This window comes from Suncus etruscus, chromosome 1 (assembly GCF_024139225.1).
Source record: "Suncus etruscus isolate mSunEtr1 chromosome 1, mSunEtr1.pri.cur, whole genome shotgun sequence".
Taxonomy (NCBI): domain Eukaryota; kingdom Metazoa; phylum Chordata; class Mammalia; order Eulipotyphla; family Soricidae; genus Suncus; species Suncus etruscus.
This window is the reverse complement of record NC_064848.1, coordinates 198,994,906-199,021,927: the sequence shown is the minus strand read 5'-3', so window position 1 is coordinate 199,021,927 and position 27,022 is coordinate 198,994,906. Positions and strand designations below refer to the sequence as shown.

The 27,022-nt window shown below is 37.5% G+C and overlaps 1 protein-coding gene across 1 annotated transcript in view; it reads left to right on the top strand.

Annotated features, from left to right (window-relative positions):
• The window catches only part of LOC126001171 (ATP-binding cassette sub-family A member 6-like), a 66,058-nt gene that overhangs the window by 15,734 nt on the left and 23,302 nt on the right, over positions 1-27,022 (top strand). The window contains exons 9-23 of the mRNA XM_049768383.1: positions 166-313; positions 1,554-1,722; positions 5,565-5,623; positions 7,777-7,887; positions 8,226-8,401; positions 9,571-9,690; positions 10,162-10,300; positions 10,846-10,936; positions 11,914-12,053; positions 13,843-13,959; positions 15,386-15,569; positions 15,970-16,136; positions 17,836-17,969; positions 19,526-19,663; positions 26,315-26,422. Of these exons, the coding sequence (XP_049624340.1) occupies positions 166-313; positions 1,554-1,722; positions 5,565-5,623; positions 7,777-7,887; positions 8,226-8,401; positions 9,571-9,690; positions 10,162-10,300; positions 10,846-10,936; positions 11,914-12,053; positions 13,843-13,959; positions 15,386-15,569; positions 15,970-16,136; positions 17,836-17,969; positions 19,526-19,663; positions 26,315-26,422 (2,001 nt within the window). The remainder of the gene's footprint in view (positions 1-165; positions 314-1,553; positions 1,723-5,564; positions 5,624-7,776; positions 7,888-8,225; positions 8,402-9,570; positions 9,691-10,161; positions 10,301-10,845; positions 10,937-11,913; positions 12,054-13,842; positions 13,960-15,385; positions 15,570-15,969; positions 16,137-17,835; positions 17,970-19,525; positions 19,664-26,314; positions 26,423-27,022) is intronic.

Genomic DNA, 27,022 nt, shown 5'->3' with positions numbered 1-27,022 from the left:
TTGTTAGAATCCATATACTACTTGATTTCTGTAAAATATAAACAATTTAACTGATAACACTATTAAAAGGGTTTCTTGGAAACATTACTTAATAAAATTATTTTTCTCACAGCTACACTTAATTTTTTGTTTAAGTACTAATTATTATTTCTGTTTGATTCTTAGATTATTCACCAGGATTATAATATGAGTGGTGTAACTTTTCCTGACCCTTCAGGATCCTCCTATAGCATGATAGCAACATTTTCATTATTGGCTTTTGATACTTTTTTGTACTTGGTATTGACTTTATACTTTGACAAAATCTTACCTTGTAAGTAAATAGTGGATTTTTCTCTTAATTTTATAGATAGTAATCCCATTGACAGTTATTTTCTTTTAAGTAACATAAACATCTTTAAAGAAATGAAGACAAATATGTATTTTCTATCTCAGGTTGACTGATTTATTTTCTTCAATTTTCTAGGTTTAAAATTCTGAATAAATTTTATATAAAAATCATACTTTTTACTTTAATAGGATAATGCACCCGGAAAAATACTTGAATTATATGATATCATCTTCTGAAAGTGTTTAAAAAGAGTGTTTTATGCAATATATAACAGTTCTGTTAAAATTAAATAGTATGAAAGATAATTTTGGTTAAGTTAGACCAGTGTACGGTAGAAATGCTTCCTAATTAATATTTGTTCTTCTTATAAGAATAGGAAAAGATTATCCATTTATAAACCTAGAAAGAATCTCAGATGTAAAATAGTCAATGTCTTGCTAGTTTTTCCCATTTCTTGGAGGATCACTTAGGATATGTACATATCCTTAAATAAAATAAAATGAAGAGAGGACAGTTTCAGTATTTTTCTGAAAAATCTTTATTGACTGTTATATTTACAAAACTATATGACCCAAGTAGACTATTTTTATCTCGCAAATAAACAAAAACTCATCTAAGCCCAGAATTTCCTTCACACAAACTAGATTCAAAATGCTTTTCATTGTGTTCTTTCTACTTTGATGTAAATGTTTCTGAGTGTTTCTCTTGTCTTTCAGTTCTGGTTACTATCTGATGTACCTTAATAACAAGTCTCTTTGATTTATTTTAAACTTGGAAAAAGATTATATAATCATATTAAGTAATTCTAATTCTTTATTTTTATGTGATATATTTTTAGTATTTGTTTTGCACATGGCATAACCATTTTTATTTGCAATTATTTTTATATGCCATATTAAGTCTCTCACCCCAGACACTTGGTTGGATTCATATTTCTAAGAATCTTAGATCACATTTTATACAAATCTTTCATTTATCCTATATTGAAGTTCTATTTTGTAGCTTAACTCTTGTAACTATTTTACCACCTTTAACTTATCATTGTTCCTTCATTATCGAGATTTCTCCCCTTCATCAAAGGAAGTCAGAAAAAAAAGTAATTTCTCATGATGATGAAAAATTCAACACATTCTTGCTGTTATCTGAACAAAAAAAATTAACTACTTTGTGCATTGTTTTAACATTACTGAGCCAATGTTTTATTGCCTCCTGATTAATTTAGATGAAAATAATGGCTGTTATTCTGCGTTATTTTTCCTGAATTCATTACCTTGTCTCAAACAACAAAGAACTGATCATAAGATTATTGAAAATGAAACAGAAACTGAGCATTCATCTGATGATAATTTTGAACCAATACCTCCAGAATATCAGGGAAAAGAAGTTATCAGGTAACCACACTTGTGCTAATAAGTGTAAGATTAAAGAATCAATAATCTTATTATTATTATTGTTTTCAAGTTTTGGGTCCACAGCCAGTGGTGTTCAAGACTTAGCATGGGTCCAGAGGGTTGAACCCAGGTCAGCAGTGTGCAAGATAGCACCCTACTCATTCTACAATAGCTCTAGTCAGTTCCAGTAACCCAATTATTATGTAACAGGAGTCTTTGAGACAAGTATTAGAGAGGAAATAGGTTTTATGAGTGTCACTATGAATCCTTCACTGACCATAATCATCAAAGAAAAATTCGCTATGCCTAGCTCCAGAAATTAGCCTCTTATCTTCCATTTTGAGTTACTTTGTTTTGCTCTGTTGACAACCCACTTCTCTTGAGACTTTCTACTCATCTGTCACATGTTCTGTTCTCCATAGCTTTTTTTTTTTGGCTTCTCTGAAAGAACAGCAGAAGAAATTTAGAGTCAGAAATGTTCACATCTCAATACTATCCATACACATACACACACACACACACACACACACACACACACACTCTCTCTCTTATTTGATATGTAGTCATGAAGAAATGAGCACATTTCTGAGTCTCAGTCTCCTCTATAAAACAAAAAGAACATCTCCATTACAGGATTACTTGTAACAGACTCAAATGAAGACCTTTCCAGCTATCAGAGCCTACTTTCTGTGACTTAAACCCAGACACTGTGAACTTATGAGGCTTTGAACCCAATGATCTGTGAATATTGAAGAAGCAGTTTTGTATGTTTTTATGTATTCTAAAGTTACAGAATAGTTGACAAGTTTAACCATGTTTTCATGGAGTAATGCTTATGAGGTCCAAAGAATCCACTACTCATAGAAGACTTGAAAAGCAAGAGCTTGTATTATTCTCATTTCATAAATGAGAAAATGATGGGGCTGGAGAGATAGCATGGAGGTAAAGTATTTGCCTTGCATTCAGAAGGATAGTGGTTCAAATCCTGGCATTCCATATGGTCCCCCTCGCCTGCCAGGAAGGATTTTTGAGTGTAGAGCCAGGAGTAACCCCTGAGTGCTGCTGGGTGTGACCCAAAAATCTATATATGTGTGTGTGTGTGTGTGTGTGTGTGTGTGAGAGAGAGAGAGAGAGAGAGAGAGGAGACAGAGAGAGAGACAGAGAGAGAGAGAAAGAGAGAGAGAGAAAATGTGAAGTACTGCAATTATCACATCCCATTAAAGAAAGAATCTCATCTGGCCCCCAAGTTCATGCTCTTCACATCTGGTTACTATAAAACTGTTGGGTAACACAGAAAAAGATGAAACTAGAAGTGAGAAGTGAAAAGGACTAATTAAACTCAGTAACCACAGACTCTGGTTCTTTTGCTTCAAATTGACCTATATCTGTGACACAAGATAGAGTTTCTAGCCTCTTTCTACTCTTTAGAGTGTCCTCTTTGATCTTTTTGATCACCACAACTGTCAGAGCTCTTGAAGTGGATCCCAGCCTGGGGGATTGATTTTGTATAGACTTAGGTTTTCTTTCCCTCAACCAGTTGTACTTCTGAACTAAGAAATTTCTAAGCTTTGTCTATTAGAAGTTTGAATCAATACTTGCAATGATATAACCAGAATCAAGATCTTGTTACATAGATATAGGCTATTGCCGACCCATTTGGTTCTATAAGAATACGTTGGTTCTAGATGCCTTTCAACAGACAAATGGCTAAAGAAACTGTGGTACATATACACAATGGAATATTATGCAGCCGTCAGGAGAGATGAAGTCATAAAATTTTCCTATACATGGATGTACATGGAATCTATTATGCTGAGTGAAATAAGTCAGAGAGAGAGAGAAAAATGCAGAATGGTCTCACTCATCTGTGGATTTTAAGAAAAATAAAAGACATTCATGCAATAATAATTTTCAGACACAAAAGAGAAAAGAGCTGGAAGTTCCAGCTTACCTCATGAAGCTCACCACAAAGAGTGATGAGTTTAGTTAGAGAAATAACTACATTCTGAACTGTCCTAATAATGAGAACGTATGAGGGAAATGGAAAGCCTGTCTAAGTACAGGGGGGGGTTGAGTGGGGAGGAGGGAGATTTGGCACATTGGTGATGGGAATGTTGCACTGGTGATGGGTGGTGTTCTTTACATGACTGAAACCCAAACACAATCATGTATGTAATCAAGGTGTTTAAATAAAATAAAATATATTAAAAAAATAATACCTTGATTCTATAAAAATACCTATTTTATTCACTCATAGGTTCTATAAAAATAACTTTTATAGGTATTTTTATAGGTATTGGTTCTATAAAAATTCCTTTTTTTATTCACACATAGCAGCCTCCTTCCCATAGTCTCCCCTGTCTTTCTTCTAGGCAGTTGTTCCTTCTTATAACACAGACCACTCTTGTAGTATTTCAGGAACATAGTCAGAAAGTGTACCCTGGGCCCGGAGAGATAGCACAGCGGCGTTTGCCTTGCAAACAGCCGATCCTGGACCAAAGGTGGTTGGTTCGAATCCCGGTGTCCCATATGGTCCCCCGTGCCTGCCAGGAGCTATTTCTGAGCAGACAGCCAGGAGTAACCCCTGAGCACCGCCGGGTGTGGCCCAAAAACCAAAAAAAAAAAAAGAAAGTGTACCCTAAACATAAATGAAGGGTTACATTAATCCCGAAAAATAGAAAATATCAGCTGCTCCTAAACAACTGCTGATTTTCTAAAGTAAAATATTAAGACCCAGTTCAATGGATAGCTCACCACAGAAAAAAACAGTAATAAAATACCCAATCAGATTTAGTAGAGAAGATTTGAATTTTTTTCTAAATTTTTCTCTTTGATGTAACCACTCATTCACAGCATCATTGTTGAATGTTTATTTCATTTTGATTCATCCTCAGAAAAATTCTCTTTCAACCAGAAGATGTTGTGTGCATGGTATTATATAGTCATGATTAAACCCAAAACTCAAGGTAAAAGTTTGAGGTGAGCATTCAGTTAGGATTGAAAGCGTGAAAACTGGTTAAATAACCTAAAATAAAAGGGTTTAGCATGAGGACACTCATAATCTACAGAAAGGATCCTGGAGAACTAGAGAATGTGTGTAGTGAAAGTAGAGGAAGTTGTAAAGAAACAAGGAAGAAACATTACAAAAAAATAGGAAGAGAACCAACAGTGGGAAAAAAAATCACATAATCTCAACAAGGAGAAAAATCAATCCCAGTGACTACAATTAAGTAAGAGAGGATAGAGTAGTACTTGTTGTATTTGCTTATTAGGAGACCAAGAATGACATCCAATGATGAGGTTCATTAGAACAAGGGTTCTCATTGATTGAGGAACTGAAAAATAAGGAAATGAAAGTGTTTAGGTTATACATTTTTGAGAAGTGTTCTTCTTGACAAAGGAGAGAAATTTGGTTGTATCTAAGGCATACATAGAGACTAAACAAATGGTCTGGGAAAGGGAACTGTAGAGAATAAAGGTTACAGAGGGTTTTATAAATGACAGGATGGGAGGTGAAAAGGAGAATCGTTTGTTATGTTAGTTTATTAATGAGCTGACCTTAGTGTTCTAAGACTATCAGAAGGAAGTGCAGGTGAATATAGAACTTTCTACTTTTACAAGCAAAAATGTTAATAGTTTGATGATAACTTTCTAAAGAGATATAGTCTCCAGGGTATTAGTGATTAAATAAACTTCTTTTTCTGAGCAGGATAGTATACCATTCTTTATTTCAGAATTAGTGGTCATTGTATTCTGACCTATATAGGAAGGGTGATTGTAATCAGTTTTGTTTGTACTTTTGAGCTGGCAAAGTAAGCAATTCGTTTCTTGTGTCATTTCAGAATCAGTAATATTAAAAAAGAATATAAAGGAAAGTCTGGGAAAGTGGAAGCCTTAAAAGGTAAAGAAAGCATTTCATTGTTTTAGTTATGTCTTATTAAAAATGGGGAAATTAAATGTGGAAAATGATAAATATATATATATAGCTGAGCAAAACAGAGAAAAAAATTGCTGTCATCTAACTCAACTATCTGGCAATGAACTCTGAAAACTGAATGCAAAACCTTTCTGGGTGTGTCTTGGTTCTGTTAAGTTACAAAAATGAGATCACACAATGAATAATAAGACTTAACTTTGGGGGACTTTGGGAGGAGGGTATTGGAAGATTCTCAGAGGTTACTCCTGGCTCTGAACTCAGGAATTACCCCTGGTGGGCCTTGAGGGAAATATATAGGATGCTAGTCAGGTCAGCCATGTTCCAGATAAACACCCTACTATTGCTCTAACCCCTTAACTTTGTGTTTTTAAGACAAGTTTGCTAGAAACATTTTACTATCTTAGTGCTATGAGGAAATTTAGAAAATTAAGGTCAAGTGGGTAGAAAAGACACAGTTCTGGGGCCGGCGAGGTGGGCTAGAGGTAAGGCGTCTGCCTTGCAAGCGCTAGCCAAGGAAAGATCGCGACCGCGGTTCGATCCCCCGGCGTCCCATATGGTCCCCCCAAGCCAGGGGCAATTTCTGAGCGCTTAGCCAGGAGTAATCCTGAGCATCAAACGGGTGTGCCCTTCGCCCAAAAAAAAAAAAAAAAAGAAAGAAAAGACAGTTCTATGAAAACTCCTAAGCCATCAACACAAAGAACAAGTTAAAACTGAACATTGTGCCACTCAGTCCAGTTATTTAGCTCCAGGGAGAGGAAGAGCAAAGACTGAAAGAAGGAAGGCAAGTTTGGTGCCTGGCAAAGACATCAATTTGGGGTGGGCGGGAGCTGCACGCAAAAGACTACAGAGAACTTTTCTGCTACAAAAATGTGTCCCGAGAATTTTATAAATGCCTGAGAGATCAATCTGGTGCCCAGTGCTTTTATTTCCATGCATCTAATGGAGATGCTTCACCTGTGAAGTTTCTACTATCTGTTGTACCTTGGGATGGCATTTTCCAGTTGCTTTCTTGGGAATGGCTATTCCCAGGAATGTTCTGGGTGCAACAGTACCCTGTCTGTGTTAGGTATTGCCTCTTTTCTGATGCAGTGGTACAGGCACAACACTGAACTTTGGGGAATCTTTTGTATTAGCTGTCCTCTAACTTGGGTTGGAGGATAAAGGATGAGGCACCCACTGAGGTGTGTGTGTGGGGGGGGGGGGGGGCGAGGGGTCCTTTGGATTGCCCAGCAGCAGGAATCTAAAAGTTGTGGTTTGTCAGGGTAGAGTTAAGATTATGGGAGTCTACGAGAGCTGATATTGGGACCCTACAGGGCAGGACTCAACTCCAGAATGGCTGCTCCCAGACTAAACCAAATGCAGTCACACCATCCTTTGTTCAGTTTAAAAGCTCCTGAGAAAATCTGTAAGTCGTAAGATGCAATACAAAAATGAATTCTGAGCAAAATTTTAAAACTCAGCAGGAATCTATCTGAAGGGAGTGAAACTAGACTGCCTGGGCTGTGGCTATAAGGTTATTGAGAAACAGAAAAGACTCTGCAACGCTTTTGGGTGGGATTTAACCTTGGGTTCCTCTCTCACACTGGGGCAGCAGATCCTGTGTAGTACTGCTGACACATGAGATTACCAAGAACCAGCATAAAGCTGTAACTTTGCTAACAGAAGCACCAAGCTGATGATGCTAATTTATTATTGCTGTATTGTTTTATTATTAATTATTTTATTGATGTATTTATAATAAAATTATTCTTTTATTATTGATGAATTATTTTATTACTGATGTATTATTATCCCAGTACCTGAGATAAATCCATCTTTAGTTCCCGTAAGACACTTGCATACACATATGTATATAGAGGGGAAGTGAGTGTATTGTAATGTTCATCCTGGGAATTAGGATTAATTTTATTTTCTGAAATGATTGTATTGAATTTCCAAATTTCCTAGGGCCATGATAGTATTTCAGCAACCAGAAAATATTGAAGATCTTATTTTTTTTTAAAAGGATTAAAATGCTTGAGAATATAAAATGAAAATAACTTTTCTTGGTCTGGTTTCAGAGCAAGACCTACCTAATGTCCTTTACTTATACTATTCATATTTTGTTCTCAAAACAGGTTTGTCCTTTGACATAGCTGAAGGTCAAATCACAGCCATTCTGGGTCAGAATGGAGCTGGCAAATCTTCATTACTAAACATTCTCAGTGGATTATCTGCTCCAACAGAAGGTGGGTAAAAAAAAAAGTCCTAAAAGCAAGGTGAAATGAAGTAATTTGTTTGAGAATACATTGACAATGGAATCAGATCTGTAAATCATTTCAAGGCTTAAATCTGACAAAAGAAAAAGAAAAAGTTCAGCAAGAAGCATTCCTTTAATTCCCTTCTATGTGATATTCCCTGGATAATCTACATTATTCTGCACATCTATGTAAGAATAATAAATTGCCAATAAATTAGGAAGTCAGTATTTTCGATATTTGATATTTGGATATTTCATATTTAGATATTAGCGACCAATATTTTTCCTGAGTAAATTATGTGAACATTTTTCAACTTCTATTTTTAGGGTCAGTTACCATCTATAATAAAAATCTTTCTGATAAGCAAGACTTGGAGGAGATAAAAAAGATCATTGGTATTTGTCCACAGAACAGTGCTGAATTTGACTTGCTCACAGTCAAGGAAAACCTCAAGCTATTTGCTAAAATCAAAGGCATTCAGTCACAAGTCATAGAACAAGAGGTAAGTGGGCTTGGGTGAATGAATGGAACTGCCAATCATATGCCAAGAGGAACCATGATTAGAAATTCCCTCTCCTGAAATAACTACACTGACAACTATGTGAATGAATGAGGGAAGTGGAAAACCTGTTTCAAATACAGGCGTAGGGGTGGAGAGGAGGGAAATTTGGAACATTGGTGGTGGGAATGCTGCACTGGTGAAGGTGGGTGTTCTTTATATGACTGAAACCCAGTTTCAATATTATTTGTAATCAAGGTGTTAAAATAAAGATATTAAAAAAATCTAACCACATCCAGGACCAAAGGTGGTTGCTTCAAAACCCTGTGTCCCATATGGTCCCCCATGCCTGCCAGGAGCTATTTTTGAGCAGATAGCCAGAAGTAACCCCTGAGCTCCGCTGGGTGTGGCCCAAAAACAAAGAAAACAAAACAAAACAAAAAAAATCTAACCACAATGGAATAATTAAAAGGGGATGAAAAATAATCCATCTTATTTGTTAATGAATGCAAAAATTTAAGTACTATGCTTGTATTTACTACAGATGTGTATAGTTTAATATATGATTATGAACATGTCAGTCTTAATAAATATAATTTTTCATCAGATTTATGGGAATAAATTCTACTGACATGATTAAAATTAGTAATGGTCAGCATTAAAAGAAAGTGTATATAAAAAAAAAGTGTATAAACAATACCTCCCCGTCTCCCCAAACAATTCCCTCTGTAAATGTTGACATTGGTGGTGGGAAATGTACACTAGTGAAAGTTGTTGTGCATTGTATGACTGTAACTCAATCATAAACAACTTTATCTGTGAAAAAAAAACTTAGTATGAACAACCTTGTAACCATGGTGTTTAAATTAAAAAATAAATTGATTAAATAATTTTTTAAAATAAAAAAATTGTGAAATTTAAAAAATAATAAAATTTTACATGGAAATTTGACTTTATATATAAAGTATCTATGTATTTATATGTATATATAAATAGACTTACATGTCTATATCTATATCTATATGAAAGAAAGCCACTCTGTATTGATCTGCCTAGTGAGTATAAAATTTAGACAGTAATATCTTATAGAAAAATATACTGTTATAATAGCAGTTAGATCTCACAGAATCTGACTCCGTTTAGATTTTAAAATGTGTGTATTTCCTGGTAAGATACAAAGAATTTTGCTGGAATTGGACATACAAAACATCCAGGATCAACTTGCTCAACACTTAAATGAAGGACAGAAAAGAAAGTTGACCTTTGGAATTGCCATTTTAGGAGATCCTAGAGTAAGTATGTCAATGCACAGGGTGAGTGCAGGTGACTGTCAGGTCAATCAGATTCCTTTTCTACCACCTCAAGTCTAGATCTCTCATTATGAAGTTCCAAGATACCACCTGTTTGCTATGAACGTAAGAATGTTAGCATGTTGAGCATAGATGGGTGGACAATCATTGGGTTTGGGGTAGGGATTTTAGTTTTGTTTTGGGACCATACTCAGTGGTTGCTGGGGCTGACTCAGGTTCTCTGCTTAGCTATCTATCAGTAATGGGGGTGCCCTGGGATATGCAGTGTAGCAAATTGAACCAGGGTCAGCTGCATGTAAGGCAAATACTTTATCCCTATTCTATTTCTCTGTGTGGTATTTATTTTTATAATAGCAGTTGGGTTTTTATTTACTTTTAGAGCAATACTATGCTACCATGTGACAACAGTAATGGTGAGAGAGATACTTATTTTACATATGGTCATCTCTGTAGGTCCTGTTATTAGATGAGCCAACTGTGGGAGTGGATCCTTTTTCAAGGCATCGAATATGGAGTTTCCTTAAAGAGCACAAAAATGATCGCGTGATTCTTTTGAGTACCAATTTTCTGGATGAGGTTGACTACGTGGCTGGTAATTTCTGATTTTTATCTCAGTATTGGAATAGAGGACTTGGAAAATGTTTATTCCCAGAGCAAGAAATCGTTCAAATTTCCTTGGAGGAACTTCTTTCTGTATTTATTTATCTGTAACAGAATATGTGGTCAAAGAATTTATATTTTGCATTGCTTTCTTAGATTTTTTTTTTTTTTTGGTTTTTGGGTCACACCCGGCGGTGCTCAGGGGTTACTCCTGGCTCTCTGCTCAGAAATAACTCCTGGCAGGCACAGGAGATCATATGGGATGCCGGGATTCAAACCAATGACCTTCTGCATGTAAGGCAAACACCTTACTTCCATGCTATCTCTCTGGCCCTGCTTTCTTAGATTTTTAAGAAATATAATAGGGCACTTGAAATAGACTAGAACTTATAAGCTCATTTTAATGACATAAATATTAATGTATAATCCAAATTTTTAATGCACAGACATAGGGTATCATTAAAAAAACACCTATATTTTCAGATTGGGAAGAAATGAGTTCTCATCTCTTCTTTCTTTTGCTTCTTTTGCACTCAGATAGAAAAGTAATCATGTCTAATGGGAGAATCAAGAGTGTGGGTTCTTCTGAATTTTTGAAGAGAAGATGGGGTCTTGGCTATAACTTGAGGTAAATACTTGAGTGATGGATTATGTGTATGCATTTCCATTTAGTATAGACAATATATTGATATAATACCTACACAATATACTAAATTTAATAAGCTATATATTCTTTTAACACTGTATGTGCATTTAAAAATAGTTATGAGAGGATTAGCTTGAAGTTTTCTCTCCACTTCAGTGAGTAGGCAATGTTGTATGAATATATATTCTAGCATCTCCTTGTATCTTTGTTGACGCTGATGATTTCCAAATCATAAGCTGGGACTGACTGTTCTCCTCAAGGCTACTCTCTGCATCGGTGTCTAGACAATTTTCTGTGCATCCAGAATTTCTTCCTTCTCCCCAATCTTCATTTTCCTCAGTTGAGCCCTTTGATTCTATACTATATTTTCATTCTTGCCTAGGAAACACAATCAAAGACTTTCAGGCAGTAGTATCCAAAATGGAAGTAAGAGTCAGTTGATAGGGAATGAAGTGGAAAGTATGTCCAAGCTTTGGACAAATAATTGACAAAGAATATATCCTGTAGACAGAAAGCCACATATGCTGGTCAAATTTCCTTTCTTACTCTCAATTTCTGAAATCTTTACATTCTGGTATAATAATTTCTCTATGAAATCTCTTCAGGTCCAGAGATAGTGCAGGAGGAAAGGCAATTGCCTTGCATGCAGCTGACCTGAGTTAGACACTAGGCATCTCATATGGTCCCTCAAGCCCTCCAGGAGTAATTTCTAGTGCAGAGCCAGGAGTTAAGCCTGAGCATTGGGTGTGGCCCCCAACAACCGAACAAACAAAATTTTTATTTTACCTCATGTTCACTCCTCTCTATATTAATCTTCATGTAATATATAGTTTCAATTGTATAATTATTTTCCATAAGGCCAAATAAATGAGAACTCAGACTTCACATATTAAATAAAAAACTTTTTTGTGGAAGCAGTGGGGAAAATGCAAATAAAATTTTTTTCTTTTAAATGTTAGTTTGTACAGAAATGAAACATGTGACCCAGAAAAAATAACATCCTTTATTCATCATCACATCCCTGAAGCTAAATTAAAAGCAGAAAGCAAAGAAAAACTTGTATACTCACTGCCTTTGGAAAAGACAAATGCATTTCCAGGTAACTTTAATACGTTAGTGTGAAATGGAAAAAAAATAAATAAATTGCTAACTTTTTGTTTTTGTATAGTGGATCAGAATTATGTTTTCAGTTAGTTTCTCCCACTTGAAGAATTTAAGACAGGTTTTTAGTGCAATAAATTTGGTAGTTGCTTCTGGAAGAGTTAAATTTCTAACCCCTTTGGCTTATTAGCAAGCTTTAGTGCACAGTAAAAAAAATGCTTTCAGGCAGGGTTACATTGTTAAAGTGAATATAGGAGAGAAGGGGTGGGCCCTAAGGGTTTTGCTACAGTTAAATTTGTATTTTTATTTAACTGAGAAGGTGAGGAAAAGTCTCACAAAAAAAAAAAAAAAAGCCTTTCAAGCATCGACCTTGAAGAAGACACACCATAAGTTTGGAGGAGTTTATTGTATTAAAAACTAGAGGCACAGAATTTAATAAGACATATAACTCCACAGTCTTATGGATCTTGCATTCTATGAAGTAGGAAGTGGTGGACACAGAAAACAAAGAAAATTATTGCAATTGTATCGAAAAAATAAGCAATAAAGGTCATATAAGTTAAAAAGTTGGCAGGTGTCAGGTTGGGGTTGATGTAGAAGACGTAGAAGACAATGAAAAGAAAGTGGCAAAAAAAATGCCACTTAGAGGAAAAACCACAGTGCCTGTCATATTGGGAACACAAAGAGGAGAGTGGTGATGGATAGGATTTTAGAGCTAGATTTCACTCTTGAAGAGCATAAGTGGCTGTGATGTGGTCTTTGATATTTTTTGAAAAATGGTTCGATGCAACAACTATGGGAGGTTGTTAAATGGGTGATTGATGTGTTGTGACTTCTATTTGCATTCTCTGGATATACAAGATTATTGTGGAGGAACTAGAGTAGACATTGGGAAGTCAACCATTTTTATTTGTATGGCCAACTGACCATTATAGAGATATAGGTGAAACATTTCATCATTTGGGCTAATTTGGTCAGATAAACACTGAATGGAAGTGGATTTGTTGGAAACACATTTTGAAGCAAAACTATATGACGGTGGAGCCCAAGGGAAAGTGAAAAGTCAAGAGAAACTTCTGGAATTTGGATCTGATCGCTGGGTGGAAATTGTTGTCATTTGTTGTGAAATGAGGGGTTAGTAGGTAGGATAGATAGAACAGGAGAAATCCATGCTCTATTTTGGAGATATTTGTTTACACATGCTTTAGACTTCCCAATGGAATGTCAGTGGTCAGAAATAAACAGTTGGTTAAAGAACACTGGAAATCAGCAAAGGGACAATTGAATGTGGAAACCATTGGCACAAGATGACTTTAATACAAAAATTGGAAAGGTGAACATAAAAAGAAGGAATTCTTGGAGTATGTCCTAGAAAAGTCTTGAAACACTGCTTTTGTAAGTGCATAAGACACTGGAAAAGAATCAAAACACAAATGAAAGAGATGATAGGATAAACAACAACAAATGCACATATTAGTTTGTGATTTGGAACTGAGAAGGCAGAGATGTTTCTGATAGCTCAATTCCTGTTGGTAGAACACTTGAGAACTGTGGATAGATGAGGAAGGAATGCAGATAGTTTGAGGACAGAGTAGGGAGAAGTCTGACATTTTCATTTCAAAAAGAAATTATTTCATTCTAATAAAAATTTGTTTTTGCTTCCTGTGATATTTCAAAGATGTACATTTTATGAACAATGTCCTGTATTATCTCTTAAATTGATTAATTTACTATGTTAAGTCCTGATTGGATATATCTGTAGTATCTTATATACTGTGTTTTCATAGAACTTTTCAGTGATCTGGATAAGGGTTCTGGGCCAGGTGTGATGAGCTATGACGTTTCCATATCAACACTGAATGAAATCTTCACAAAACTGGAAAGAGGAACAACTATCCAACCAGGTAAATTCTTTTTATGAAATTAGTATCAATAAATTTCCTATCAGGTATTAATTTGTTACTGAGCCTGTTTTACTCTAAGAAACATGCTCAGCCCCAAATTTGACTTTGTTGGAGGAAAAGGGCAGTTATTTCCCCGCAATATCACAGATTTCTTCTTGGAAAGACCACATCACTTTTTGCAAAATATTTGTTCTTTGTTTGGACAATTTTTTTCTCCCACTCCTAGATGTCAGGACTTCTTAAACCATTATAATATACCTTTATGATACAAAAGACTTTCAATTAGGGCTGTGAAGTCTGAGCATGTAAAATTTTCTTAAAGCTAGTTAATAGACAAAATTCCCCTGAAATCTTAATGGTAAAAGTCAGAATCATTTTCTGTGTTCTTTAATGGATGATAATGATGAATGCTATTATTTGTGGTGCTTCATTGTTAGATGCTTAGATCAATCTGTGAGTATATAGTTTTACTTTGCAATAACTAATTTTTTCAGTAAGTGTCAAGTGCTGTATGAGAAAACTAGATCCATTATTACTTTAATGGTGTACATCAAAATCATTCCACTTGAAGTCAAGTATGCTGGAATCAAACATAGGTCTAATAGTCTCAAAACTAGTAACATTTCACTTATAGATCTAAGTTATTGAGAGCTTAATAGCAAACAACAATAACTATTTCTGTAGAGAAGGTGTTCTTGGACTCCCTGCAAAATATTGTTATTTTGAGGCCATCTATGCCTTTTAAAAGATTGGGCATGATGAGATCACCCTTCAGTGAATTATAATTTTGATATGAATTATTGGAAGAGAGTTTTTAGCTTGCTTTTGGACAACATCCAGCTGTGCTAAAGGGTTTACTCCTAGTTTGAACTCACTAATAATTCTTGGCTGATTTGGGAAACCATATTGGATATTGGGGATCAACCTAACTCCTTGGACTCTGTTCCCATTCCCCGACCCTGGTACACACCTTTCAAAGGACCCCAGAAGATGTCTTTGTATCAAGAACCAGTAGGTCTGGGCCCGGAGAGACAGCACAGCGGCGTTTGCCTTGCAAGCAGCCGATCCAGGACCAAAGGTGGTTGGTTCGAATCCCGGTGTCCCATATGGTCCCCCGTGCCTGCCAGGAGCTGTTTCTGAGCAGACAGCCAGGAGTAACCCCTGAGCACCACCGGGTGTGGCCCAAAATCCAAAAAAGACCAGTAGGTCTGTGATGTGGAAGTACAGAGGGATGGGGGGAGGCTGCTGCCTTGTTTCTGAGAAGATCCCAGAGTTCTCATCTCCACAACTGGCATATAGAGTTTATATCAGTTAGGTGTTTCTGTAGAGATCGGTGTATCCACAGAGATTTTAAGACATCTTCTGATCCTACAGAAAAAAATATGATACTTCAAGAATGACATTAACAATGTGTATGTGCACACAGATTTTGAACATGCAGAAGTGGTGGGAAACATAGAAAATCTGAATGACATGAATCCAGCTAACTTTTCATCCACTGTGTCAAGGAAAGCTGTGAGCCCCATGTATCTGTGGAGAATGCAGGTCTGTGCAATGGCCAAACTCCGTTTCTTAAAATTAAAGCGTGAAAGAAAAGAGCTTTTGACCCTGTGAGTATCAAGCATACTGCAGTTTTATGACGCAGTGAGTTTCCCAAAAGAACCAAACTGGAAAGACATTTAAAACTCTACTCAACATTTAACACTCTACTCAACATTCCTGCAGAAAATTGCATGAGAATTTTGTATGGGAAATCCTGACTATATATACGAGTTGGCATTTAAACAGCTGTATACACTTGTCTAAATTTTTTTTTGTAGTCCAGTAGCCTGGTTATTATGTAAAAATCATATTTTAGTGGCATGCAACTTTCAAAAATGTTAGCACCATTAATCATGGTACAGAGGAAAATTAGCACTCAGCTCAACTCTATTATTTGTTAAATATGTGTGTAAATAAATACAATGGTTCCAAATTCACGAAGTGATTTTTTTTTTCTTTCATTGACAGATTGTTTGTATTTGGAATTGCATTGTACCCTTTAGTTATGGAAAAGGCAATCCGTGGTGTCCTAGCTGAAGAGACTAATTGGGAACTGAAATCTGATTTGTATTTTCTCTCTCCTGGACAACTTCCCCAAGAAACTCGTACTACCCTATTGATCATCAATAATACAGGTGAGCAGAAACAAAATTTCAATCCAGAAATGTTATTTTCATCGTTAAATGGCACACTAGTTAGGAAAAGCGAATCATTAGGGAAGAAAATGTATCTGATGCTTCATTTCAGGCAGCAAGATCTAAGAAACCAGATAGAGTTGCTCTGATTTTGGAGCTGATAGGCAAGGTAGAAGGAACCTTTCTATAAACTGTAGAAGAGAGAGATGCTCTAGCAGCCTAAGTTATTAATATAGCAACTTCTACTGCGACTCAACCACTCTAAATTACGCCCTCTCTGGCAGGATATCAAAAATTATATTTTTCTTTTCCTACCTGATGATTCTTTAGCTTTGAAGGGGTTTTCTGTTCCGTGCAGACTATGAGACAGTCCGAGGTCACCTTGACTTCATGTCCATGGCTGATCCAAGTGTGGATGCCTGGTGATGGAGCATGTTCATTGCTTCAGTACCCCAGGCTTAGCTCCTTAATTCTGTCCACCTTGAATATAAAGATCCAAATTGTGCCTTTGTACTTTTGGCTTCTGACTACTCAAGTCTATGGAATTGGGTTTCTCAGTTTATGTCTTTTTCACACCATTTTATCTGCTTCTAGGTATATCGATAACCTACCTTGGGCCTGATTGTAGAACTATTTCTATTTCCTGCTTCCCAAGGGAAAAGCATAATTACTTTAAAATAGTTATTAAAATAGTAAATTAAAGTGATATGCACACACATTTTTTGTTGACTCAGAGAATAAAGGAGAAAGGATGTTTCTTAAACATTTGATGCAAACAAATGAGCAAATATTCCTCAGATGCCTGTTGTATCTCCACAGATGTTTTAATTTAGTTTTATGTTTTAGTAGTTGGGCTACACCAGTGCTTCTCAAACAGTGGGGCACGCCCCCCAGGGGGGATGCAAGACTCCATAAAGGGGGGCGCGTTTGACCTCAGTAAACAGTGGCATAACAAGCTAAGCCCCGTGTTTAAGTCTCTGTATGTCTCTGGAGCTGAGACATGATTCAAACCCGGCTTGGAAAAGCTATGCATTGCAAAACGTGCTCATTGGAGCCATTAATCCAGACATCACCTTAATTATTTTAATAATAATAATAATAATAATCAATCAAATTATTTTATATATTTGTTTTGTAGGTTAAAAAAATTTTGTAATAAAGATACTATTTACAGTTGCGCGGGGGGCATGAAAAATGTTTTCTTTTTTCTCTGGGGGGCATGACAGAAAATAATTGAGAAGCACTGGGCTACACCCAGCAGCGGTCAGAACTAACTTCTGGCTCTGCATTCAGAAATCTCTCCTGGCCAGGCTCAGGATACCATATGGGCTGCCAGGAATCACTTCCGGGTTGACCTTGTGCAAATATCCCAGATGCTGTACTGCTTTACTATCTTCCAGTCCCTCAAGCATAATTTTAGTGAAGAGTCAGAAAACAGTGTGATCTTGTTTTCATAGTCACTTGCTAATTTGCATTAAATAGAGTTATAAGGCTACAGAAATACAGCATAAGATTTGACAAACAGAACTAAATTGATTCCTTCCTCCTGGGCCAACACTCTGCTTGTGATGCCCAAAGACAAATGTATTCTTTTGCTCCTCTAAAAATTATTGACAGTTAGCATATATAATGTTTGTTTAAATTTGTTGACATATGTTCCTGTGTATTTTTATGGTCCATTGTTTTGATTTCTTACTAGAATCAAATATTGAGGATTTTATACAGTCAGTGAAACAACAAAATATACTCCTGGAAATAGATGACTTTAAAAATAGAAATGGCACTGAGGAACTATCATACAACGGTGTTATCATAGTTTCTGGTAAACAGAAGGTGAGTGCTTTGCTTAACATTTTTGCTTTTACAAATAAAGTATATATTAAAACTGTTAAAAAAAACCTTCAGAATAACTGAGCTGGTATACATTGACTTATCTCAATAATATTTTGTCTTATTGAATAAATAGTAAGCTTTACATTTTTTAGACAAATTTTTATTTTACAGGGCCTAATATTTTATTGTTTGAATGAGATGATTTTTACACTAGAAAGGAGCTACATGCAATTGCGTTACTCAAAATCAAATATTGTACAAATAATATTATAGCCATGTGAAAGCGCTGAGACAAAAATATTCCCAGTCTACTATCTTAAGATATTTAAACTTGGGTTAAGGGCCAAGCAAGTGATTTTTCTGCAAACAAGGAGAATACCTCCTAACCATCCACAAAATTTCAGCTCTTATATTCCAAGAAAAGCAGGGAGCCAAATTAAATAAAGCTATTTCTGTTTCTTGTTACAAGGCAATTGAAAGAAAAACAAAAGCCCATTAAGAGGAACCACTGAATTCAGTTCCACCTAAACTTAATTATGTCAGAAACAATATCATTTGGGGACTAAGCTGGGAAAAGACAAAGCTTTATTCTGTTGACCAACATGCCTCAAGCTGACAGGCCAGGGGCACCTCTCACAGAAGGCAATCCCCCACCACCCCATGGACTACAAGCTAGTTTATAAAGGGTTTTGCACAAAAGGCTATGTCATCCTGTTATCCTCGAAACTAATTGGCTAATGTCTAGGGTACTTTTCACTGTTCTGGCTATCTTAGCCCTAATAAGATATCTGATATGGCCTGGTGACCTAGGGTAGTGGTTTCTAATGGCCTTGAGAGCCATGAGAGAGCCAAGAGAGAGCTGTGACAGTTTGCCACTACAAACAGCCTAGAAGCAGGAAATGGAACCCTTAACACTGGGTAACAAAATGGAGTCCCTTCTGCTCCAGGCTCCACATTCCCTCCTCTTCTTTAGTCTGAGTCAAATCTTTAGCTCTCCTTATCATCCCTTCTGCTCTGGGCCCTACACTTGATAACTCATTGATTCTTAATTAATTCTCTAATCACTAGTGCATGAAGCATTAATCATGTTTAAACAACATAGACTCTCGTGATGGAGATATTTTTCCTAAACATCTAGTACAGAAGCATTCTCTGAGAAAGTGTGAAAACACTTCATTGTGACAATAACGATTCTATGAACTCTGGCAAAATGGTCTCTAACCAAAAAGTCACTGTTTGGTTGCTTTGTGACTGCTAATGTTTTACTGGCTGGCTGGCTCTTTGTTAGAATCCCTTTTAAATTCTGTTTTCTGGAATTTCCTGTTGGGTGAAATGGGGATAAAATGATCTAAAATGTGAAATACTCATTAAAATTCACATTGCCCACAGCATGCTGCATACTTGATACAGATGAAAGTGAACTTCAGAGAGGCCAGTTAACCTGAAGATGGTTACACAGCTTGAATGTGGCACAGCTTGAATCTTATCTATAAAACCTTTGCTTATAAATAAATAGACATCAACTTGTGTTTTCTTGGTCTCTTCTTTGGTTGCAGGATTATAGATTTTCGATTGTGTGCAACACCAAACGGATCCATTGTTTTCCTATCCTTATGAACATTATCAGCAATGGAGTACTTCGAATGCTTAATAACACACAATATATTCGAATTGGAAGAGGCAGTTTTCAAATGGTAAGTAATGGATATGTTCATTCTGAACAAAGAGAAATTTAGCAATTACCTGTTTTCCTCTGTCATTTTTTGAATATGAAGAACATTTTAAAAATCAATATTTTGCACTGTAGTCTTATTTCTTCCTTGCAAAATTTATTTTTATGGAAGTATCACAGTTTACAATAGTATGAAAGTTGTTATTTTGCTGTTACAGAGATCCAATCCAATCACCATTGTTTTAAGATCCCTCCACATTATCCCAAAGTCCATCCCATCACAATCCTCGGTTCTCAGTTCTATTAATCACATCTCATTTGTTTCCATTAAGGAATTTTCTAAATGCTCTATTTACTTCTTCATAGTCTACATATGGGTGCAATCATCTAATATATTTTTCTTTCTGATTCACTTCCAGTGAATCTAGTGGCAGGAAACATGCAAAGTGTCATTTTTTTTTTAAATCTCTAAATAGTGTTCTATATACAATATTCTATGTAGTATTCTCTATAGACCATAATTTCTTTATCCACTCATTTATTATTAGGTGTTTGTTTAATTTTCAGACATTAGTTATCATAAATAGTGCTATGATGAACACAGGTGTTGGTCTAACATCTTGAATGAATTTAGAAACAACGTATAATCAGAGAATTCTCATAGGGGGATTACTTATAATTTTAAATCATATTCCCCAAAGGTATCTCCTAAAATTTACCTGATTGTAGAACTGTATTAGGAGGTGGATATGTGTCAGAGAGAGAAAGAGAGAATCAGAGAGACCAAAATCACAATTGTAGAATTACAAATTTATTACAGAGTCCTGGATGAAGTGAATGGATGGTGAGATGGATGGGGAGGCCTTTCTCTTCCAGCCAGGGCCAGGTTCCTGCAACCCCTTCCAGCCGTCCAGGTCTGGGGGTTCAGGGTAATGGCGAAAAAATAATCCACAGGCAGTCAGCTTCAGGAGACATCAGCTTTATTAAGGCCCCAGCCACCATGTGTGGCTTCTAAGTTTAAACCTTGTAAGCAGGCTCCATAAGCAGTCCTGAACTTAAACCTGTTTCTTATCCCTCCATGCTGCAAACTCCTCCAGCCGCCTCTTACTTCCTCCTGCAGACCTCTTTTACACCCCTTTGACAACACTTTTGTTGCCGTAGACCCCTCCCAGAAGTGGGCTGGCCTGACCAAAAGGTAATATTAGCATTTTGCCCTGGGAGGAGGTGACAACTCTCCCTTCTGTGATTAGTAAAACAAAAAGGAATGTTATCTTTTGTTTTTCTGACTTCAGCCAGCCAAAGGTGGGAAATCTAATATTTTCCTAAGCATAAAGTCCAAAGTGTAAAATTAAAATATCAACCTTTTCCATAAACATAACTTTTCTGCAAAATATACCTGTAGCTTACAATTTTCTTAATGCTTATTTAACCAAACACTTTATACTGGAACTTCCTTGTTCCTATTTATTAACCTTCCCTAAACAAAATTACAAGAACATTTATACAGAAAATACAGTTTGAAAACAGGCTACTACATTAATGCACATAATAAAACATCGTGCAATTGGAAACATTAATTATGGAAAACTATAAAGCACATTTAAATCAGCAAGACAATGACTTAGATCAAGAGATACACCTGAAACAATTAAAATGCAAGAGGTTTTTAAATCAAACTTTCAGTTGGGCTTCGCTGTTTTCTTTCTCCTATTTTTAATTTTTTATCCCATCACCGACACCAAATTGTCCAGACGCAGGGGGAGTTGTGGACTTCTCCAAGGCTCACCATGTAGCTTCACTCCACAGAATCCCGGTCCCACAGGGCTGTGCTCCCTGCCTCTGACCTCTCTGCCCCAGGCTGCAGTGACCCTGTTCTCGCAGATTGCCACCGATGCCATCTCTCTGCCCCTCGGGGCAGCAGTAGTGTTTGGAAGCATAGCTCTTTGCCCTGGTGGCTGCATCTTGGAGTTAAAGCTGTCAAGGTCGAGCTGAAGTCCGAAATTTCCAAAGTCAAATCCATGTCTGAGCTGAAGTCATCATGCAGAAATCGGTCCTTTTAGTGAAGCCATTTCTTCCTGGTCCTTTTCTCCGTAAGTCTTTGAGGAGGTCGAGGTTCTTGGGAAAAGGACTTCTTGCAGAAAAGTTGCAGTCCTGGGCCTCTAAGGGGGTGTTCCAAGATTTCAACTCCCCTCCTTCACTGACCCTTCTGCCCCCAGAAAGGGATTCTGCTATGTTTAGAAAAGGCACCATTGGCCAAAGCATTTGGGCTCACTCCAGCTGAATAGAGCCAAAATCAAACACAAGAACAGGAATCTTACCATCATCGCTGTCTTCTTTGGTCCAGGGTTCAAATCAGTGTTTGAGCACCAATATGTAGAATTACATATTAATTACAGAGTCCTGGATGGTTGTGGTTGGTGATGGATGGAAGGTGAGGTCTTTCTCCTTCAGCCCGGATGCCTGCCACCCCTTCCTGCCATCGATGGGTCTGAAGGTTCCGGGTAGTGGTGAGGAAATGATCTATAGGCAATCAGGTTCAGGAGACATCAGCTTTATTAAGGCGCCAGCCACCATGTGCGGCTTCTAAGCTTAAACCTTTTAAGCAGGCTCCATAAGCTACCCTGAACTTAAACCGGTTTCTTATCCCTTCATACTGCCAACTCCTCCAGCCACTTCTTGCTTCCTCCTTCAGACCTCTTTTACACCCCTCCAGCAACCCTTTTATTACCTTCCATGGACCCCTCCCAGAAGTGGGCTGGCCTGACCAACAGGTAATATTAGCATTTTGCCCTGAGAGGGGTTGACAACAAATTATCGTATATACTCAAGTATAAGCCAACCCGAGTATAAGCCAACTCCCCTAATTTTACCCTAAAAACTGGAAAAACTAGTGACTCTAGTATAAGCCAAGGTGGAAAATGCAACAGCCACTGGTAAATTTCAAAAATAAAAATATATACCCAAAACAATTACAATAATTGAGGAATCAGTAGGTTAAATGTTTTCCAATATTTATTGCTAAAGAAAAATTGTAAACTAGCAACAATAACTTTAAAACTTTAAATAAAGTGCAGAAAACCATAGTTTAACAGGTAATCAAGCTAAATCACAAAGGTTAAAATCCTTCAAAACTGGATTCCTCCTCCTCCTCATCTGTATGTCCAAACAGAGCTTCAGCTGTATCTGATGTGAGGGTATCAGTATAGACATTGTCATCATCACTGAGTTTGCAGATATCATCATCATTGCTGTAGGTTTCATAGAAAGTGCAGAATATTGTGGGTTAAATAGTTCAGTGGCATAGAGTTCTGTTCAGCCACCTACCTCTTCAGCTTAGCCTCTACCTGTGGACTGAGCTGAAGCACAATTCCCTCCAGCAGACTGCGGAAGTCCACCAGAGACTATGTGCATTTTGATTTGGTGCTTAATCAAATAACCTTTATGACCCGAGTATAAGCCAAGTTCAAAGTTTTCAGCACAAATTTTTGCTGGAAAATCTCGGCTTATACTCGAGTATATAGGTACTTGTAGTTGCTCCAAACCATAAGAATATGCAATGCACACAGATAGCATTTTTAGAATTCATTAATAGCTAGTAGGTTCAGACCCTTGGAAGCAGTGGTAGGTGTTGGAAGAAGAGAAGCTGGCAATCTGGGCTTAGCCATATCCCTTAACCCTGTTTCTTCTCTCTAGAAGTGACTGCAGCACTTTGCTATCTATCCTCCTTATTGGTTTTCTGCTTTTTCTGTCCATGAATAGATCCCTAGATTTAGATTTATATTCTGGATCCCTGATTCCTAGATTAGGATTTCTCTTATTGTTAAGTAGTAAAGTGTTGTGAATGTTCTGGTTAGGTCCTGATGGAAGTCCAGGATGGCTCTCTTAAAGCTGTTTTTTTCAGTATTTTCAACAAGGAGTTAGACAAGCAAAACAGAGGATTAGAATTGGAGATATCTGAAATGGGAGGGAGCCCAGGGGGTGACAATTAAGAATTAAGTTTAGTTGGGGCTTCACTGAAGTAGTGAAGGTGTCCTAGGTCCATGCAAGAGGAGGGTGAAATATATTGGACCATTCATAAATGGAGAGGTGAGCTGGGAGATTATAGGAGCAACTCTCACTTGGTATTTTAGTTTCCTTATACCTGTAGACTCAGGATTGTAATGAGCCAAACACTATTCTCTTAGGCATTCCCACATGCCATCTTTTCTACTAACATTGCTGGTGAGACATTTTACTTCCTGGGTCAATTTAGAGATTTACCTCAATGGAGTTGGATAGTTGTAGAGTTATTCTGAGATAGGCTGCTGCACAGGTTCTCCTGGAAAGAGAGGGGTGGGGAAAGAAAGAGCTGGAGGGAAAGAGAGAGGGAGGGAGGGAGAGAGAGAGGGAAAGAGAGAGGGAGGGAAAGAGAGAGGGAGGGAGGGAGAGAGAGAGGGAAAGAGAGAGGGAGGGAGGGAGAGAGAGAGGGAAAGAGAGAGGGAGGGAGAGAGAGAGGGAAAGAGAGAGGGAGGGAGGGAGAGAGAGAGGGAAAGAGAGAGGGAGGGAGGGAGAGAGAGAGGGAAAGAGAGAGGGAGGGAGGGAGAGAGAGGGAAAGAGAGAGGGAGGGAGGGAGAGAGAGAGGGAAAGAGAGAGGGAGGGAGGGAGAGAGAGAGGGAAAGAGAGAGGGAGGGAGGGAGGGAGAGAGAGAGGGAAAGAGAGAGGGAGGGAGGGAGAGAGAGAGGGAAAGAGAGAGGGAGGGAGAGAGAGAGGAAGAGAGAGAGAGAGGGAGAGAGAGAGAGAGAGAGAGAGAGAGAGACTGGAAAGTGACATGAACTTCCTAAGTCTGAGCTGCAGACAGACCACACACTCCTGCCCCCAGCTGCTGAAATCTTCACATATCTACCACAAGATTGACTGAGAAACCTCAGTCATCTGCTCCCCAATGCCCTCAAGCATGCTAACAGCATCATTCAATTTTACATTTAGGTGAAAGCACACCCAATCTCAAATCTCCTGTCTTCATCCCCTTTCAAATGTTCAGTGGCATTAAGTATATTCCAAGTGCTTGAAGCATTTTCATCTTGCAGAAGTGAAACTCTGTGCCCAAGGAAACAACTTCCTCCTTTCTGTTTTCATGCTTTTTGACTCCTTTGAATTCCTTACCTAAGTGAGAATGAGAGAAATAGAAAGCCTGTCTAGAGTACAGGCGGGGGCGGGGTAGGAAGGAACGATATTGGTGGTGGGAATGTTACACTGGTGATTGGGGAGGGGGTGTCCTCTTATATGACTAAACCCTACCATAATCATGTTTGTAACCAATGTGTTTAAATAAAACATTATTAAAAGAAAAAAATACTTTTGCCTTTTAAATGCAAAATGGTTTTGAGATGCTGCTTAGGAAAAGAGGGAGCTTTTACATGATTCTTAGTCAAGTTGGCTGGATGAAATTGCTCAGGTCTTATAGTGCCAAGGATTCTCTGGAATCATCTGGACTTGCACATGGTCTGTGCACATCTGGACTAGGCACCTTCACAGCTGCATGCTTTAAGGAGGTGCTGCATGCGTTGCTAACAAACTGCTACACGCGACTTGATCCCTGTGCTATCTTCTCCTGGCCTCAATTCTTTTTTTCTTTTTTTTTTTTTTTTTTTGGTTTTTGGGCCACACCCGTTTGACGCTCAGGGGTTACTCCTGGCTATGCACTCAGAAATCACCCCTGGCTTGGGGGGACCATATGGGACGCCAGGGGATCGAACCGCAGTCCTTCCTTGGCTAGCGCTTGCAAGGCAGACACCTTACCTCTAGCGCCACCTTCCCAGTTCCTAAAGTTTTTTTTTGTTTTGTTTTGTTTTTGTTTTTGGGCCACACCCGGCCATGCTCAGGGGCTTCTCCTGGCTGTCTGCTCAGAAATAGCTCCTGGCAGGCACAGGGGACCATATGGAACACCGGGGTTCAAACCAACCACCTTTGGTCCTGGATCGGCTGCTTGCAAGGCAAACACCGTTGTGCTATCTCTCAGGGCCTGGCCTCAATTCTTATCTGAAACTGGTGTACTCCCAGTAGAACAGTATTTTTTCTTTTATTATTTATTTATTTATTTATTTATTTATTTATTTATTTATGTATGTATGTATGTTTTGGTTTTTTTGCGTCACACCCAGCGGCACTCAGAGGTTACTCCTAGCTCTGCCCTCAGAAATTGCTCCTGGCAGGCTCAGGGGACCATATGGGATGCTGGGAATCAAACCCTGATCTGTCCTAGTCAGCTGCATGCAAGGCAAATGACCTAACACTGTGGTATCTCTCTGGCCCCAGAACAGTATTTTTTCAAAGTTCAGCCACATCACATGGAGAAATTTCATTTTTCCCTAAGTCTTATTACTACTACACCTTTTATTCATTCTTGGGTTATTTCTCCATTTACCTCTCCATGGAATTTTAAGACTTCATTCTTTTTAACATAAACCCTCAAATGACCCAGGTTTATATTTTGCATCTCCGTCTTTCTCCCTGGGAGGCTACCTTTAGTACAAAGCTCATAAGTTCTGTCCCCTCAACTTCATGCATTGATTGTGATTAATTAGCTGTACAATTTAATTTTGATGGTCCAATGCTATGAAGAACATTCCTTAGTCTTCTATGTGTTGCATTTGCTAAAATTGTCACTGATTTAAGTTACTGTTTTTATTTACAGCCATTTATGATGGACATTGTAGGGCTGCCGGAAAGTACCATGTTTGTGGTTTTGGCGCTCTGCAACATTTTTCCTTACATTGCCATGAGCAGTGTCAGCGATTACCAAGTAAGAGGGGAATTTAATTAATTATGTAACTAATTAATGGAAATAAACTCATTAAATTCCCAATGATGGGGGACATGCAAAAAGATACTTGAGGAACTTCAGTCCTTCTCCTCTTTATGCTGTGTTCAGAATATTTTCCTGTGAGAAAGGTATTCAAATGTATGTCTAATTTAAAGAATTAAGTATTTATTTCTTTGAGGTTTGGTTCATTTTTTTAAGGCAAACCACTTTTCAATTACAGAATTACAAACAAAATGCGATTGTTTCATAGCAATGCTGATTCAGGTAAACCTGCAAGGGAGAGCATTATACAACTTTGGACCTTATTATTTCCTTAATCATGGGAAGAAATCATTTAAGTTAGAATTAAAGACCAAATTGAAAAGCTGAGTAGTTCTGCCAAGGGTGGGGGGAAATACAACATTTAAAATTGTATTTTGTATTTGGTTATGTTCATTACTTAGGAAAAGCAGTTAAATCTCATTTTGATCAATTATCCTTCACTGTACTACTGAATCAGTAACTTTTTCCAGGACTTATTTGCCTTATGGAGAATTTATTGTTCTTTAGGCACAACATCATTAATTATTTATTAATTTT